This window comes from Ailuropoda melanoleuca, chromosome 1 (genome assembly GCF_002007445.2).
Source record: "Ailuropoda melanoleuca isolate Jingjing chromosome 1, ASM200744v2, whole genome shotgun sequence".
NCBI lineage: Eukaryota > Metazoa > Chordata > Mammalia > Carnivora > Ursidae > Ailuropoda > Ailuropoda melanoleuca.
The window spans coordinates 100,038,229-100,058,412 of record NC_048218.1 but is presented as its reverse complement, the minus strand read 5'-3'; the positions used below and the strand labels follow the sequence as shown (position 1 = coordinate 100,058,412).

Sequence of the window (20,184 nt, the reverse complement as noted above, 5' to 3'; positions counted from 1 at the left end):
AACCATAGAACTCCAGAAAGAAAACGTAGGCAGTAATTTCTTTGACATCGGCCATAGAAACATTTTACTCAATGTGTCCCCTCAGGCATGGGAAGCAAAAAAAAAAATTAAACTATTGGGACCACACCAGAATAAAAAGTTTTTGCATTGCAAAGGAAATTATCAACAGAACAAAAAGGCAACCTACTGAACAGAAGATAAAATGACATATCCGATAAGGGGTTAATATCCAAAATATATTTTAAAAATGTCATCTACAACTCAACACCAAAAAAGAATAAATAATCCAGCTAAAAAACGGGCAGGGAACCTGAATGGACATTTTCCCAAAGACATCTGGATGGCCAACAGACACATGAAAAGCTGCTTGCATCACTAATCATCAAGAAAATGAAAATTAAAAACACAATGAGATATCACTTTACACCTGTGAGAATGGCTAAAATTGAAACCACAAGAAATAACAAGTGTTGGTGAGGATGTGGAAAAAGGGGACCCATATGTACTGCTGGTGGGAATGCAAACTGGTGTGGCCACTACAGAACACAGTATGGAGGTTCCTCAAAAACCTAAAAATGGCAGTATCATACAACCCAGGAATTCCACTACTGGATGTTTACCCCCCAAAATACAAATTCAAAGCGATCCAGGCAACCCTATGTTTACTGGAGCATTACTTTCCAACAGCCAAATTATGACAACGGCCCAAGTGCCCATCAATAAATGAATAAAGAAGATGTGGTATATATATATACAATGAAATATTATTCAGCCATAAAAAAGAATGAAATCTTGGTATTTGCAATGACATAGATGAAGCTAGAGAGTATAATGCTAAGGGAAGTCAGAGAAAGGCAAATAGCATGATTTCACTTATATGTGGAATTTAAGAAACAAAACAAATGAACAAAGAGACAAACAAAAAAATACAGAAAACAAACTGCTGGCGGCGAGAGGGAGTTGGGTGAGGGATGGGCAAAACAGGTGAAGGGGATTAAAAGTACACTTATGGTGAGCACTGAAAAGTGTACAGAATTGTTGAATCATTATATTGTACACTTGAAGCTAATATAACATTGTATGCTGATTATATTTGAATAAAAAAATAAACAAAACCCAAAACCCCTGCGAACTGTTTTCCAAATTGGTTGTATAATTGTCCATCCCAATAACAGTACATGAGAGTTCTAGTCTCTCACGTTCTTACCATTTGAAATGGTCGATCTTTTTCATGTAGCCATTTTAACAGATATGTACTGGTTTTTCATTTCCCTAAGGATTAATGATATTGAACAACTTTCCATGTTTTCTTTTCATTATTTATTTATTTATTTAAAGTAGGCTCCATGCCGAGCATGGAGCCCAACACAGGGCTCAAACCCACACCCTGAGATCAAAACTTGAGCCAAGATGAAGAGTTGGACACTCAACCTACTGAGCCACCCTGTATTTATTTTCTATCTTACATTTTCTTTCATAAAGTCTTTCTGAATCTTTTGCCCTTAAAAAACCCCAAAACACAAGATTCGATAAAAAAAAAAAAAGGCTGCAAAATGAATAAAAACTCTTAGCCAGGTATTAAAAGTTTCAACATTCACTATCCTTTAAGTATTACAGTCTTAAAAGATTAAAAAAACAAACAACACGTTTCTTTCTTTCTTTTTTTATAAATAAGGAAACTGAGGCCTAGAGATGTTAAATTATCTGGCCAAGACCACACAGCTAGAAGTGGGATAGCTAGGATCAAAATTCCTACAAAGCCAATTAACCATTAAGCCATACTGTCTCCCCTAAGTCTTAAAGTTCAAGCTGATTTTAGAGCCTATGGCTCATACTAAAGAAAAAGTACAATTATCAAGACAATGGGCTTTGCACTGTATCACAATACAAAAACGCTAAACAACTTTAGTAAACAACAACAAAAAATTAGGTCCTATGTCTCACACACAGAAAATACAACTTGTAAAATGTACTACTTAAAAAGATTGTTCAATAAAAGGCGGACTTCTGAGGAACAGATATCTGTAGTTAAAAAAAGTTTTTATTAGTAACTATGCCACCTAAAGAAGCGGATATAAGTTATAATTTTAACTTCTTTTCAGTAAAACGTTACATAAATTAATAAAATATTAAATATTTAATATACACATTTACATAAATATTTTATTTACATCCAAAGAATTTTTCCCACTACAGTATATCTTATTAAATTTGGAGTTTCTGATAATTTGGAACTATTAATAAAGGATTTATTGAACCAATTTAACACTGTAGTAGTGACATAAGCCTCGGGCTATTCCTACCCACAGAAATTTATTTACAAAGTAAGAGCTCTCTTTATTACAGAACAAGAAAGCAAGCAAAGAATTTTCTTCTCTTGAGAAAAAGCTATTACCTTCAAGGTAAAGAGAAGACCGAATGAACTAGCAGAAAGACATCCTATGCACCAGCCTGGCAGCATTTACCCATGTTTTTTATTGCAAAAAAGCATGTCTTAAAAGTGGTATTAGATATTTAGACATACACCAAGTCACAACTCCAACTCAAATAAAGGACATTTACCTCTCTGGGGTCCCATGAAAGGGGTATATAAGGCTTATTTTTCTAAGTCTTTTCTCATCTTAAAGAACAGAGTTTTTATATACTACATGCAAATATAATAGTTGTGCATTCACATGACTTACACTGATGCAGTGAGCTGTCAATTAGAATTCCAAAAGGCTGCCAAACTGGCCAAAGACTTATTTATAGGCCAAAGAGCTATCTAAAGGACAAAGGCTGTAAATGGGGGGATGGGGAGAGAGGCAGAGAAAGAGACTGAGTAAGGGGTAGAGTTTAGGCAGATCATCTAGTATTTTTGTATTTCTTTGCTTGTAATAAATACAGTTACAAAATCCTAAATTCAGGCAAAAGGGGACAAGAAATAATTTAAAAAACTCAAACAAGTGAATCTTATAGAACACAATACAGTTTTTTAGTTTAACAAATAATTACTGTATCTATCACTATCTTAAAGTCTAGGGATTAAACACTTATACTGAGAACAGGTTTCAGTCCTTCCTTTTCCAATTTATGGCTACTTATTTTCTACTAACTAGTGGCTACTTAATTTCTAAGTCACTTTTTACCAATGTATAGTTTTTCTTTAAAACTCCAAAAACTACTAATTTTAGTTATGATGCTGTAATAACATACTGTATGAATTTTGAATAATTTCAAGTTTTTTGAGTAAAATAACAGTTTAGCGTACTAAATCTCACTAGAAAAAATTTCAAAAGTTAATCATACAAAAGATAAGGAGTACAATACTTTGATTTTATTTCATCCAGCCTATCTCATTCCCTAGGAATGTTAATATTTAGGTAGTAGCACAAAAAAAACAAAGAAAATAAAAATTTAAAAGACTAATCGGGCATGAGATATTTTATGGGGTGATAGGATATATTCTAAAACTGGATTGTGGCAACGGTTGTATAACTGAAAATTTACTAAAAATCACTGAATTGTACGCTTTAAACAGGTTTTATGCAAGATAAATTATATCTCAATAAAACAATTTTTTAAAAGCTATATATATACACAAACATACATAACCTTCCCCTCCTCACAATATGGATTACTACTGTATTATTACTTAGAGCCTGCTAAGAAGCATTTACTCAATCAATCAAATATTTATTAATCATCTATTTGTCAAGCATTAGAAATACAAATGTGGACCAGACACAGCATATCTGTGGCTTTAAGGATGTAGTATTTATGACAGAGAAATATAATAAAGTAGTAATACAGCCTAACATTTAGCAAACATTTGGTGCCAAACACCATTTATAACACATTACTTGATTTTACTCATCTAACAAATGTAGTGTGTTATAACATGCATATATTGTTCTTGACAGTAGGAAGACTACATCAAATAAAAATGAAATATAAGCTGAATCTTTAAGAATAAATGAAAACTCATCTAAAACATCCAAGCAGAAAATGTAGCATATACAAAAAGAGGGGATTATAAAAGATGGTGCATGCAGGATCTGTTGAAGAATGTCAGAAGCCAAGAAGAAGGTAGGCAAGGAGCCATATCAATCAATCAGATCATAATCAATCATATAAAGCTAATCTACAGAACCGTTCATAGAAAAGTTGAGTTACTGGTGTTTTCAACCCAAATGATCATCACATCTTAAATGTACCTGGCAGGTAGAATAGTTGTTCAACCCAATAAACATGGTAAACCAAATGGTAAAAGTGTGTAACTACAAAAGTCTGTTTTAGGGCACCTGGGTGGCTCAAGTCATGACCTCAGGGTTGTGGAACTGAGCCGAGTCCAGGCTCTGTGCCCAAAGGGAGTCTGCTTGAGATTCTCTCCCCCTCTCCCTCTGTCCCCCCCACAACTCGCATGCTTCCTTTCTCTCTAATAATCTTAAAAAAAAAAAAAAAAAGCCTGTTTTCCCATTGCTTTCCTACTTTTCCCTCCTTTCATTTCCACTTGCTGATCTCTCCAGCAGCAGCCACCATGGAGCTTATTCATGAATTTGCCAAATATCATGTATGCTGGCAAACTACATGTGATTAGTAAATAAATTCCAACTTTATTACATTTATGACATTTCCCATTTATGACAATAAAAGGGAAATTTTAAATGCTTACTCAAACTGTGATTTCTCAAGACAGTATTTATTAATAGTAGTAGTAAAATTCTAATTAGCACTACTAGTGATGGGCAAGTCTTCATAAGCAGAATCAAATTCTTACCTCTAACAAGTAAAAAGATTACTCAAGATTGAGTATAAGAGAAGTCTGAAAGTAAATTAAACAGGAGGAGGCCAGATTTAACCTTGGCAAATTTCTGAACAGTTTAAAATAATTCTACTAAAAAAAATACTTTAAAATGATCCACATCTAAATTGTAAGGACTGAAACAATTAGTACATAAATATAATTTAAAGATCACAAAAATGTAAGAAACTGTTAACAATTGTTAACTCCAGGGGAACCTGGGTGGCTCAGTCGGTTAAGCATCTGCCTTTGGCTCAGGTCATGATCTCAGGGTCCTTGGAGCAAGCCCCACATCAGGCTCCCTGCTCAGTGGGAGTCAGCTTCTCCCTCTCCCTCTGCCCCTCCACCTGCTTGTGCTCTCTCAATAAATAAATAAAATCTTCAGAGAAAAAACAAACAAACAAACAGCTGTTAACTCCAAGGAATGGGATTACAGTGGAGTTTCACAGCCAGATATTTGAACATCAGAGAAATGTATTAAATTCAGAAGTTATACATCTCTTTGGAAAAGTTAGAAAATAAAGGTAAGAAGAACAAAGTTCAATTTCTAGTTTTTTGTAACTGTCTTACAATTTTTATAATTTTATAAATTTTTATAATTTTATAATTGTTACACACACACACACACACACACATCTTTAGTCACATATCCAAGAAATCACTGCCCAATCTAATGTCCTGAAGTTTTTGTCCTATGCTTTCTCCTAAGAGTTTTGTTTTAGGTCTTACATTTAGGTCCTTGATCCAATCATTTTGAGTTAATTTTTAGTATATGGTATTAAGTAAGGGTCCAATTTCATTCTTTTGCTTGTGGATATCAAATTTTCCCAGCCCCGTTTTTTGAAAAGACTGTCCTTTACCACTGAATGATCTTGGCACTCTTGTCAAAAATCTTTGCCCATATATGCAAGAGTTTATTTCTAGACTATTCGATTCTGTAGGTCTATGTTTGACTTTATGTCAATACCACACTGTTTTGATTACTGTACCTTTCAAGTTTTAAATTAGGAAGTGTGAGACCTCCAACTTTCTCTTCTTTTTCAGGATTGTTTTGGCTATTCAAGCTCCCCTGAGATTCCATATGGACTTTTCCATTAGATCTGTAGATCACTTTAGGTAGGACTAACATTTAACAATATGTCTTCCAACCGATGAACATGGGATGCCTTTCCATTTATCTTTGCTCTCTTTAACTTCTTTTAGCAACATTTTGCAGTGTTCAATGTGAAAGTCTTTTACCTCACTAGTTAGGTTTATTCCTCAGTATTTTATGCCTTTTGATGCTATTGTAACTCAATGTTTCTCAATTTCCTTTTCAAATTGTTCCTTATAAGTGAATGCTGATTTTACATCCTATAACTCTGTTGAATCATTTACTACTTCTAACATTTTTTTAGGAGGTTCATTAGGGTTTTCTACATATAAAATCACACCATCTACAGAGAATTTTACTTCCTCCTTTCCAATGTGGATGACTTTTATTTCTTTTTCTTGCCTAATTGCTCTGGCTAGCACTTTTAGCACCATGTCGAATAGTATTGGTGAAAGTGGACAGCCTTCTCTTGTTCATATTCTTATAGGAAAAGCTTTCAATCTTTCACCATTGAGTGTCATCTGCTGGGGTTTTTCATATCTGGCCTTTATTATATTGAGGTTGTTTCCTTCTATTTTTAGCTTGTTGAGTGTTTTTATCATGAAAAGGAAATTGAATTTTATTTATCAAATGCTATTTCTGCATCCATGCATATCAATGTGTGGTTCTGCCCTTCATTCTGCCAATTTGGTACAGTACACTGATTTTCATATACTGAACCATCCCTTACATTCCAGGATTAAATCCCACTTGGTCAGGGTATATAATCCTTTTAAGATGCTGTTTAATTCAGTTTGCTAGTATTTTGAAAATTTCTACAACACTGTTCATCAAGGATACTGATCTGCAGTTTTCTTGTAGTGTCTCTGGCTTTGGTATCAGAGTAATGTTGACCTCAGAGAATGGATGTGAACATATTCCCTTGTCTTCAGTTTTTTGGAAGAGTTTAAAGGGGACTGGTATTCATTCTTTAAATGTTTGGTAGAATTTACCAGTGAAGCAATCTGGTCCTGAGCTTTTCTTTGTTGGGAGATTTTTTATTACTGATTCAATATCTTTAGTAGTTATAGATCTGTTTAGATTTTGTTTCTTCAGGATACAGTCTTGGTAGGTTGTGTATTTCTAGGAATTTATCCATTTCATCTAGGTTATCCAATTTATTCGTGTATAAGTCATACATATCCTTTTGCAATACTCTTTTCTACAAAATACATGACAAACCATAAATATGGGTACATAAATAATGACTCTAAGAGTTCAATAAAGGAATGATCGAGATACAAACTGTTGATGAGGGAAAATTTGTATGCCGGACTCTTGTCATGAGAATTAAGAATACAGTAGTGTACAAGATCCATACTGAGTTAGGGGAACTAACTAAATTTCAATGGTTCTCAGTCTAGGGTGTTTTTTTGCCACTCAGGGGACATTTGGCAATTTCTGGAGACAATTTGGCTTTCACAACTGGGAGGGAGCATGCTACTGGCATCTAATGGCAGAGACAAGGGATGCTGCTAAAACATCCTACAATGCACAGGATGGTTCCCCACAACAAAAATTATTTGGCCCAAAGTATCAAAAGTATCAAGGTGGAGAAACTTGGCTGTATTCTACTATGAGTTATTCTCGTAAGAACCCAAATAAAGTTTAAATATATTTGGAAAAATGTACACAAGAAAAAGTAAACATTCTAAAAAATTTAATAGAATGATTATAGAAGATTACTTTGTTTTCCCATTTTACTAAAACATTTCTACAACTACCATGCCCTTACCATTTCAAGAGACAAAAATTACCTTGATTTTAAAAAATTTGATTTAGTCACTAATTCTATTTTTTTAAATTTTATTTATTTATTTATTTGAGAGACAGCGAAAGCGAGAGAGATCACAGAGGGAGAGGGAGAAGCTGACTCGCCACTGAGCAGAGAACCCAACACAGGGCATGATCCCAGGACCCCGAGATCATGACCCAAGCCAAAGGCAGACACCCAACTGACTGAGCCACCCAGGCGCCCCTAGTCACTAATTCTAATCAGAGTGCATACACACATTTTTTAAAGTTTCATTTAATTCCCTCAAGCATTTACTTAAGTGCCACTGATATGCCAGGCCCTGTAATGAGAATTAAGAAAAGACTGGTATACAAAATAGACCAGGTCCGTACTCTCAGGGAGCTTCTAGTTTGATGGGATAAATTAACAGTGAGTAAATACGCTAACAAATTATGATCAGTGTTCTTAAGGAAACCAACAAGGGGGGGTGGGGTGGGAGGGTGGCATCTCTAAGTAAATAACACTGAAAACTCAAAGGATGAGAAATAATCAAGCAGTGAAGGAAAGGGGACGAAGGTAAAGGGGGTAGAGAAACCATTCAGACAGAACAGCATGTGTAAAGGGCCTAAAGAGGAGAGAGCTATTGAAGTGTTAGGGTTAGAACAATTAAAAGGAAATGAGAATATAAGGGAGATAATCAAGTGACAAAGGTAGGAGAAATAGATAGGGTCTAGAGCTGGCAAGGCGTTGAAGGTCTCAGTAAAATTTGGAAGGTAAGTGTGGTGGGAAGCTACTGAAGCAGAGAAGGGGCATGATTTTTTTAAAAGAACCATGCTAGTTTTTTTATGAATTGGAGAAGAGCAATAGCAGAAATAAAGCAATCAGTATGCAGATGAGATTAATAATAATAATAATAATAATAATAATAAAGTAATAATGATGTGCCTCAGATTTTAATAATGAGTAGAAAGTTAACAGAAAAAAAAGAATGGAGTGACATTAACTAAATAATGTCATACTTACAACCTTGTCTAAAAGAAACTTCTTTCCAGGGATGCTGCTGCAGAAGCAGGCAAAGGCTGTCCTTTATCATGTGACATCCTCCCTTCCACATCACTGCTGACTGGGGAGGGAGTGAAGGGGAAGGCACCTAACTCAGGAGAAGCCAATCCATAAACAGGCCAGCAGCAAAAACAATCTGTTTCACCTTGGGCAGAACTTTATTAGCTCAGTTAGATTCTCTCAGTAACTGAACGCAAAATTACATAAAGACTAAGACAGTATCTAGGAAAAATAAAACCCAGAACTGGGTTAGTGGCTGGCAGAGCAGTAAAAAGAGGATCCATGAATTCCTACCACCAAGACACTCTTACCTGAAGTATCCTGAATAATTTGAGAATTGGTTCCTTAATTTTCCTAACACCCCACACCCTTATTTGACCTAGTCTGGATAAAGGTGTTCCTTGCATTCTTAAAAGCTTAATCAAAGCAAGTACCCATTAGGTGGGATTTTAATTTTACAGAAATTGAGATTACAAAAAATTATTAAGCTTTCCTAATGGCATATATCTACTGAAATGTAATCCTAGGCGTTCCCACTCTAAAAATCAGGCTTTCCCACAAATCTCAGGGGAAAAGTTACTGGACAGTAAATATTTAGGATGTCCTTTCCCTTCATGTTTGAGGTGTATTATTTACTGTAAACTTGAGTTTAGGAAAGAAAGATAAGAGATCTACTATAATACTAGCTCACAGTGGTTGAATATCCCCACAGGGTCAGTTTAGAGCAGGGATCTGAGAGATCTTGACTTGCTAGAATGTAAACTCCATGAGAATTTAGCCTGCGTTGTTCGTTGTTCTATCTTCCTTGCTTACAACCAAACCTCAGACACAGAACAGTATTTGCTGACCAAATGAATTCAATATAGAGAAGGGTAAATCGAGAAGTCAGTAAAAAAGAGGTAACAAGAAGTCACCTATGACCCTTAGGTGGTGGAAAGTTGTCACAGTCCCTGTTTCTCCTAATTAAGCTTCTTTTAAAAAAAAAGCAAAAAAACAAAAAACAAAAAAAACCACCCTACAGCTTTATTGAGATATAATTCACACATCATACAATCCCCCCACTTAAAGTGTACAATTCGGTGGTTTTTAGTATAAAGTTGCATAGAAATCACCACCATCTAATTCCAGATCATTGTCTCCACCATAAAAAGCCCATACCCATTAGCAGTCATTCCCCAAGGCCTGGGCAACTACTATCTACTTTCTGTCTCTATGAATTTGCCTACCCTGGACATTTCATGTAACCGAAATTATAGAATATATGATCTCTTCTGACTGGCTTCTTTCAAGCAGCAAAATACTTTCAAGGTTCATCATGTTGTAGCATGCAGCAGTACTTCATTTCTTTTCTTGGAAGAATAGTATTCCATTGTATGTATAGACCACATTTTGTTTATCCATTCATCAGTTGATGGACATTTGGGTTGTCTGGTTTGGCTATTTTGGATAATGCTGCTATAAACATTCATGTACAAGTTTTTGTGCAGACACTTATTTTTAATTCTCTTGGGTTTATACCTAGGGGTGGAATTGCTGGGTCACATATTCTAACTTTGAGAAACTGCCAAACTACATTCCCAGGTTGAATGCACCATTTTACATTCCCATCAGCCATGTAGGAGGGTTGCACTTTCTCCACATTCTCACCAACACTTGTCACTTTTTGTTTACTTACGTTTGTTTTTATACTTACTAAAGAACCTATCCTAGTAGGTCTAAGTGGTATCTCATTACGGTTTTGATCTGCATTTCCCTAATGACTAATAATGCTGGTCATATTTTTTTATTTGTTTATTGGTCCTAATTAAGCTTTTCATCTTTCGAGGATAATACTGTTATTATTTTAAAGCCTGAGAACAAAAGGGAATTGGGAAAAATTATCCAAGACATTAACAGAAAAAATGTGAACACTCAGATATAAGATGTTGGAGAAAACAGCTGATCAACAATGAACTCAATTCTACAGCTATACTTGTAATATAATGAATATTCCTACATAATATTCAAAGGCAAAGTAAGGAACCACTCTTCATCTACAGCGAATGGTGCTGCTTTGTAATTTTGTCTTCAGTAAATTTTTTTCTTCTTCTCTATCAGACCCCTCATTCTTGTGGCAAATCTGGGGCTTAAGTGAAAGTACCAACATCCCTCCCTAGCTAACACACACACACACACACACACACACACACGCACCCCTTGTGCTGGCCAATCACAGAACCATATTCCTCTGTCCAAAGTGATTAATTCAGGCACAAGCATGCATCAAATCTTGATCAATCAATCTTCCCTAGACTTTCACTAGAACTCTCACCACAATTAATACCAATTGTGGCCCTGGACTTACTGGGTTATGAAAGCTAATGCTTAAACTAATATGAAGTGTGTTTCTGTTCCCTGAAACATAATAACATAGTATAAAAATCAGCTTTTTCAGCCTAAAGTTATCAGACTTAACTTTTAACACAAACAGTTAACATGATGAAGGAGAGTTTAGGATATTCTTAAAACCACTGTTCTAAAAAGAGCTAAAACATTCTGGGTTTCATAGTTACTAAAGAACCAAGAATAATGTAACAATTATTTGAAAATATTAAGACTATATTTTGCTTCCTTTTCTGGACCAGCAACAGCTGAAAGTGACCACAGAGGACCAGGGTAAAGAGGCAGGGTGGGTGGCAAACAGCACAGGATCATTTAATACAAGCAAGTAGACGCTACTTGTAGAGCTAGCAGGGTACAACTACCATTAACTAAAGAAATTTACGTAATACCTATTTTAAGGAATCACAAAGACATGCTATAAAAACTAAAACAAGTATTAAGAGTAGATACTGAGCAACTAAAGTTTTCATAATAGACTAGGAAACTGAGACAGAATATGATTTGCTAATATGAAAAAATATGTCTACCACCAAACTATGAAACCCCACATTATCTTAGGATTCTGACTTTTGTTAACAAAAATGTAATAAAATTCCAGGTTTTTCAGAACACATTATTGAAAATGTAATTTATGTTAGGTTTAATGTAAATTAAATTTAGGGTAAAAGTGACAGCTAATAAAATTTTGGTCTAATAGTAAATAAACAGTACAGAAAAAGCTTAAGTTTTAAGTAGTCAAGCCACTCTTGTATTACGAGCATGTCTATGACTTTAACTCATTTTTCATCACCGATACTAAACAGTGTGAATCAAAACTACTTTCTGGTTAAACTTACAATCTTGTGGAAAAACAGTTACAAACTACATAAAATATTTACTAATCTACTTACAACACAGAATTAGAGAAATGAAGTCAGAAATTAGTAATTCTGACATAATTTGGTTGAAGCACATAGGAGAAGAGGCTTTTACTTGAGTGCTAATGAACAGAAAAGGAAGCCTTCCCCAATTCATGTGATGTGATCTGAATTATGGTACACAGCGGTACAAACGGAACTACAAACAAAATGTTATTCTGACACGGAACACAAGGGGTTATGTGGATATAATGAATGATGAAGCAAGCTGGAAGAAATAAAAAGAGCTTTCATTCACTCTGTATTTACTATATGCCAGGCACTATTAAGCATTTAAATGGTTGAGATTTAAAAAATAAAAATAAAAAATAAATGGTTTAGAGAGACTAAGTTAACTTCCATAACTATTAAATGGAGGAACCAGGGTTCAAATCCAGGTGTAAGTGACTCAATACTCCATGTTTTTTTAACTGTGATACCATAAAGTCTTTTAAGAGCTTTTATTAATTAAAAGTGACAATCACCTCTTACAGAAGCAATGCTAATATCAGAGACAGTGGTTCTCAAAGTGTGATCAATAGGTCCCTGTGGGGATACTGAAAACCTTTTCAGAGGGTCCACATATCAAAACTATTCTCATATTACTACTATTATGTATTATGGTGCTAATATTTGCACAGCAATGCAATGCAGTGGGTAAAACTACTGGTGCTTTAACACGAATTAAGGCAATGTCATCAGGCTGTATGAGAACTCACTATATTTCAGTCAAAAAAAAAAAAAAAACCAACAAAAAAAAGGCCAGTTCACTTTACTTAATGTCCTTGATGAAACAGTAAAAAATTACCTTTATTAAAAACCGGACTTTTCTTTCTAAAATTTTGTGATAAAATGGGGATTACCTATAAACTACTTCTGCAGCATGATGACTGTCTCAAGGAAAAAGTTTTTTATGATTGAATTGCAAATTGAACTAGCCACTTTTTCATGGAACACCATTTTTACTTGAAAGAACGACTGACAGACAAATTATGGCTATTCAGACAGTGTCTGGCAGATGTTTTCACAAAAATGAGCAAAGTGAGCTTGTGGCTTCGAGGAAAACAACTTACAGTGTTTCTTGCTAATGATAAAATTTAAGCTTTCAAGTGAAAATAAGAATTTTGGAAAACCTGCATCTACCACTGTGAGCTTCACAAACTGCCAATATTTAAGATTTTTCTGATGAACTATTTGGTGACACTAACTGACAATAATTGTGAATTTTCACTGTAAAATAAAATGTGTCAGCATTTGGAAGATCTGCATAACTCTGTGAACTAATACTTTCCAAATGACCAATACATGCTGTTACAAAATCAGGCATGGGCAAAAGATAATATTCCAAGTGCAAGACAGACCTATAAATTTTAACATAACAGAATGAAAGGCTCACTGATGTGGTTTCAGATTCCATATTACAACTAACTTTTAAGAAACTACTATTTTGTGCAATTATGGTATAGTATCAAACAAAAATTTCCATAATTATCCGAAAAGGCTATGAAAACACCCTCCCTAACTGCCTGTGTGAAGTTGGATATTCTTCATATACTTCAACCAAAACAGCATTATCACCAAAAGACTCAATTCAGAAATAGGACAATCCAACCATCTTTTCTTGGGCCAAACATAAAAGAGACCTCAAAAAAATAATGTTAAACATGGCTATTCTTTTCACCAAATTTTTTGGGTTTTAGAAAATAAGTTATTTTTCATTAGAAATTTATGTTTATATAAAATAGCTTATTTTTTGAGTTAATATTTAATTCTTAGTTTTAATTTCTGAAATGATAAATATTGATAGAAACCCACAAACAAAGCTCTTTGAGGGTCCCTAATTTTTAATAGCATAAACAGGTCTTCAGGCCCCAAAGCTCTGAAAACTTTTGAACTAAGGCCATTAGAAGCACATATATATTGTTCTTCTTTAGTAGGTGCCAATATAAAGACTGTTCTCACATTAACTGTAAAAAAATAAAAGGGAGGGGGAGTCTCTCCTAACCCTGTCTTTTACTAAATCTAAATGGAAAGCCTGTAAATAAGTTCTCTAGAGTTTAAAGTCCACAAAAGACACACAATTTTCAAAAACCTCTCTGGGTGGAGGAGGAAACACTTACTGAATCCCTATTATATATACCCCATGGACTATGCTTTCACTATAACCTTTTTTTTTTTTTTTTTTTAAAGATTTTTTTTTTTTNTATTTATTTGACAAAGATAGAGACAGCCAGCGAGAGAGGGAACACAAGCATGGGGAGTGGGAGAGGAAGAAGCAGGCTCACAGCAGAGGAGCCTGACGTGGGGCTCGATCCCGTAACGCCGGGATCACGCCCTGAGCCGAAGGCAGACGCTCAACCGCTGTGCCACCCAGGCGCCCCTCACTATAACCTTTTAATCAACTTTGCGACCTGTATCAAGGCTGAAAGAAGTAAAAAACAGGTAATATGGTATGGTATAAATACAGACTTTACTTTGACACACACCTGAATTAAAAATCATTCCCTTAAATGAGATGCTATTAAGTCACTTAACTCTAAAGATTTTTTCTTCTATAAAATGAATAATTCCTATTATTAGACTGAGAGAAATGAGAATACGATTAAAAGCATATAGCACAATATGTGTTTTAATCATATTTCTGTCCCAAAACTAACCCAGCAAGTACCAAAATCATCATTCAAGGTTAGACTTGACGATAAACTCTCATTTTATCATTACAGTACTTAAGTAGCTGAATGATGCTCCAGAAAACATTTAAAAATATTTTTGGGGACCCACAGTAACTATCAGATATTAGAAATCAATGATTAAAAACTACCAACACATTTTTTCTAAAGTACTTTCATTCTTTTAAAGCTAAATCACTCCTACAACTCTTCCCAATCTTGTATGTATATATTCATTTGACATACCAGAGACTATGAAAAACAAAGACATTTTGATATCTCAAAGAAAATTATCAATGAAGCAATTCTGAAATTGGTTGTCTTGTAAACCAGGAAAGCTGGCAGGGAAGCACAAAAACAATTATTTAATTCCTAACTATACTTCTATCAGATATTTCATATTGTCACATGCTTGGACTATTATATGAAAAATTAGACTGTAGTTATTTTAAGTATAGTAAATATGTTCCAAGATTTGTGATGAGAGAGGTCAGTCTCTAAAAGTTAACAAGACTTAATAGCTTAACAATGCTTTTCACTGTGTAGAGTTACAAACTACCAAAGCCACTTAACAACAACAAATCAGCTGATCAATTTATTAAACTCTTGCCAACCAACCATTTTTTTCTGAAGTTCAAGCTCACGGCATATTTTATGTTGTGTGGACAATCACAAGTTTCCAGTCATTTAATATTTTATGATTCTTTTATTTTCAGTGTAAGTTTTTTCTTAAAGTTGTGTTTTTATATGATCTAATTATTTTCTAACAATTTATGCTCTATTAGAACTTGGATACTCTCAGAACTTCTATAAAAATCATACAGATTTATTGCAAAGTCTACAAAAGAATCCCCCCTCTACTTTTAAAACATAAACTAGATAAGCTTTATTTGCTCTATTCTGACAAATATTTTATTTGAAGTTTGGTCACTACCCATTTCCTGTCTTGCGTTCAGTGTACCCCTTTCTATGGTTACTTTTCTCAAACTAATAATGATGACCCTCCACCACACTGCGAGAAAGCAGCCAAGCCTTGAATATCATTTGAGAATTCCCATAAATTATTTTAAATGGATACTGACATATGCCTTCTTTAATGCTTTTGTGTGTTTCAAGAACTTAGCATGACCACATTTTGAAGAGCCAGAATGGAAGACTGAAAGGTAAGAATGAGTATCATTTTGAAAGCTCTGAATCAGTTTCAAATTTTAACACTTACAAATTCTAACACTTACAAATTATGACTTTAGAAGGGTCAACAATTCCATGTGATCAAGCTGCCCTTCAATGAGCAATTACAGAGCTCTATGTTAAAAACTTTCCCCTTTAATTCTAAGTTCAATGTAACTTAAGTTCTGTATGGACACAGAGGAAAAAGAGAGCCAACTGCAAATAAGGGAGTAAAAGAATCAATTACAATGAATCCTATTAAATCACCCTAACCCCCAAACAGAAAAGCTAAAAATGATAAAATGCTCAGAGAACTGCTAGGCATCTTCCTAACATTAACCCATTAATTTTCACAACACTCACGAAGCAGATGTCAAGTACCTGTATTTTAACAGATTAGAGAATCATAAGACTGAAAGACTCTCTCAAGGTCACACACAAAGTTAGAGATCATCAGATTACGCTAAACTCTAGGGCTTTGTACTCTATTTCAAATCAATGTTAGAGCAAACTGAAAAAACGGTACAATTACCTCATTCTATATGTTTTTCTGTATCTGTGCTGTCCAATAAGAGAGCCAATAGCTTCAGGTGGCTATTAAGCAGCTGAAATGTAGCTAGTCCAAACTAAGATATGCTTTAAATGTAAAATAAAAACTGGATTCTGAACACTTAATATGAGAAGAATAGAAAATACCCCAATGTTTTTTTACATTGCTGATGTTATATTAGTATTTTGGATGTACTGGATTAAATAAAATTCATTGGACAGCAATGGTCCATACTTCTTTTTTTCTTTAAAGATTTTATTTGAGAGAAAGAGAGTGACAGAACCTGGGGGGGGGGGATAAGGCTCCCCACTGAGCAGAGAGCCTGACACAGGGCTCCATCCCAGGACCCTGGGATCATGACCTGAGCCGAAGGCAGACGCTTAATGGACTGAGCCACCCAGGCACCCCAAGTTCATACTTCTTTATGAAAACCTCCCAATGAAACAGATGTCATCATTAAGACCTAAACGCAGACTACTTTCTTAGAAACTGTTGGAGCAAAACACAGTAACCATATTTGGAGGGGAAGGTTATGGGCATAGTAAGTATTCTGAGGGACACAAACATATATGTGATTAATAAATACACAAAATAAGCCATTCTAGTGTTCTCTAAGGATGATAAAAGAAGTTGCTATCTCATTACAGGTGTATGTGACTTTGAATAAGTGAGGAGAAAGTACAATTTCCATTAGAGTCATGTCATTTCCTTAAGTAAAAATGTGAAAAAGTAAAAATATCCCTATTCCTTTTGTACACACAGGGTTATGAAAGTCATCAAGGATGCCCATAAGCACTATAAACTTATCCAAAAAATGTGGTTAATGTGTATAGTTATTTTTCTAAATCGCTTATAATATTGTTCTAATAAAATCAACACAATCTTATTTTGACTAAAGTATTAAGAGATTCACAGTAAGAGGAAACACCAATTTACCAAAAACAAAACAAAACAAAACCCACCCAAAAAACAAAATACAAAAAAACAGAGGACCACTTTAGAACAGTTTGGCAATACCACGAAAGGCTACACAGTTACCATATGATCCACTAATTCCACTTCAAGGTATAAAACCAAAGAGAAATGAAAACAGGTCCACACAAAAACATGTACATAAATGTTCATATCAGCATTATGCATAATAGCTAAAGAGTGGAACAATGCAAATGTCCATCAACTGATGAATGGATAAACAAAAGTGTGGTATACCCATAGGCGGGAATATTATTCAGCTTATTTTTCAGCCACAAAAAGGAATGAGGCACTGTTAGAGTTTTGTTATATGTGTGAACCTTGAAAGCATTATGCTACCTAAAAGAAGTCAGTCACAAAAGATCACATATTGTATAACTCCATTTATAGGAAATATCCAGAGTAGGCAAATCTAGACAGAGAGTAATGGGGAACAGAGATTGCTCATGAGTTAGGATTTGGTTTTGGAGTGATAAAAATGTTCTGAGATTGATTGTGCTAATGGCTGCACAATTATGTGAAAACACCAAAAACCACTTTAAATAGGTGCATTGTATGGTATATGAATTACAGTTCAATGAAGTTGTTAAAAAAAAATGCAGCAAGAAATGTAGGTGGGAGAAAGGACTAGAACTTGTCAAGCATCTAACAGCAATTTGGGGGGATTTTGTAACTTGTGGTATTTATGTTTTTAAATTTTAAAATTTTTTTCATTCTAAATATTGATATTAGCAAAAAATTTTCTTCATCACATCATTACACAACTAGGTAAATTTAATGATAAAACCATAAATTGTACATTTAAAGTGGTGATTATGGCATGTGAATTACTTCAATAAAAATGTTAAGAATTTTTTCATTAAAAAAAGGATCACAGAATAATGTCTCAAATTAACCTTAAAACAATCACAGAATTAAGAACCACAGACCCGGATATTTAATAGATCCTCAAACTATGAAACCCACTAAAAACAACACAAACTACCTTAGAGATTGAATGGCTTTAACAGTTACTATCTCAGTCAAGCAAATACTCAAAGTTCAGAAACAGGAAACGGGAATTTGAAAATTTGAGTACAAAAAAGGACAGAAGAACAATATAAAAAATACTACTTGACCACTAATCTTTTAAAAGCTAAACTTCAGATTCAGACACAGGATGCAAGTATTAAAAAAAACCACACCGATTTACCTAGACTCTTAAAACTAAAAGGAAGAAGTCTTCTATCAAAATTCTGTGATTTGTGTGTGTATGTGTTTTGCCCACACACCTCATGTAGCCTAACAACCTCGGGAAAAGCTGTATCGAAGATACTGAAGGTTTTTTTCCCACCCTTTTAAAATAATAAAACGTGATGGTGCCATTCCATAGCCCACCCCATCCCCCACTACCACCACCAGCAGGTGGAGGGAAAGGATACTGTAGACTAGAGGATGACAGCTTTGTATAACCCTGTGGACTTTATATGTAAGAATGCAGCTGGTGGTCTCTCAGGAGGGGATAAAGAGATTTGTGAGCAAGCTGAAATAAGGGGTATTCTTTGCCTGGAAGAGGGCACACCGTGAGCCACATCTTGAATCAGCTATATCCAGAGTAAAACACAGGCCGCTGGAAGGCACTGTTAGCATCACCAGGATGGCCTCTCACGCCGGGGGTGTTTTTTTCAACGGAGAAGTTGACTCCTGTAGTTTGGATATTGGGGGGAGGCAGGGGTAAAGCGGGAGTCGGGAAGACCAGAAAAAACGCCTTTAAGTGGAGACGACTCGGACCCCGCAGGGGAAGTTCCGAGCCCCACTCGGTCGCCACACACTCGTCCCCCCACCTCCCACTGCCCTCCTCGCGGCGCCAGACGTCGGGGCCCGGGGGACAGCCGGAATCGCCGCCGCTGCCGGAGCTGGGGCCGCAGCCCGGCCGGGGCAGCGCGGCACACGGACGCCTCCTCCGCACTCGCCGCGCCCGGCCTCCCAGCCGCGCGGCCCAGCCCCTCGCACCCGCGCCGGGCCGGCTCCCCCGGGCAGGCCTAGGCCGCGTCGGCCGTACCCCAGCACCTCGCTCCCGGGCGGAGGTGGACCAGGCCCGACACAAACTTCCCGGCGCGTTCGCAGAGGCGTCACGGACGGGCCAGCCCCCAGCGCCATTCCCCCGCGGCCCGGCGGCGGCACCCGCCCCTACTCCCCACACTCGGAGTCCCGGCGGAGATCGGCCCGAGGCCCACAACCCCCACCCCTCCGGCGCCCCCGAGTTTACCTCCAAGTCGCGGCCTTTGTTCTTGAAATTCTTGAGCCGTTGGTTGTCCAGTTTCTCGTTGTCCGCCATGGCCGGGCCGGTGACTCCTTCCCCCGCCCGGGCCCCGCGGGATCCGCCCCAACCACCACGCCGCACCGACACTCCCAGGAACCGGGCCGCCGCCTGAGCTGCAATGCCCGCCGCGCCGCCGCTTCCTTCCTCCTCTCACCTGCCTCCGCTGCGGCCTTCTCCTCTTCTCCCCGCCCGCCCCCCCCGCCCTAACCCCAGCGCGACCGCAGCTCCGGCGAAGACAACTGCGGGGCCGGGCGGCGGCAACGGCGGCGGAATGTGCTGCCGGCTGAGAAGGGGGAGGCAGCCTCGATCTGAGGGCCCTGGAGCCGCGGCCACGCCCATCACCGCCAGCCCAGTTCGCCGATTGGCCAACCAGGCTCCGGTGCGCTCGACCAATCAAAAAGGACGATGGAGAGCGGGGGCGGAAGAGAAAACGGAAAGGGGAAGAGAGCGGCGTAGGGAGGAAGGGCCGGAGGACTGGAAGGCTGGGAGGGGCGCGGCGGGGGCTGGGCGGGGAGCGACCACGTGCCTCCG

At 36.8% G+C, this 20,184-nt stretch overlaps 1 protein-coding gene across 1 annotated transcript in view; it reads right to left on the bottom strand.

Annotated features, from left to right (window-relative positions):
* Positions 1-19,921, bottom strand: part of KPNA4 (karyopherin subunit alpha 4) — a 56,480-nt gene extending 36,559 nt beyond the window's left edge. Inside the window, exon 1 of the mRNA XM_034663694.1 lies at positions 19,600-19,921. Within this exon, the coding sequence (XP_034519585.1) occupies positions 19,600-19,668 (69 nt within the window). The 5' untranslated portion in view covers positions 19,669-19,921. The remainder of the gene's footprint in view (positions 1-19,599) is intronic.
* Positions 19,922-20,184: the final 263 nt, after the last annotated feature.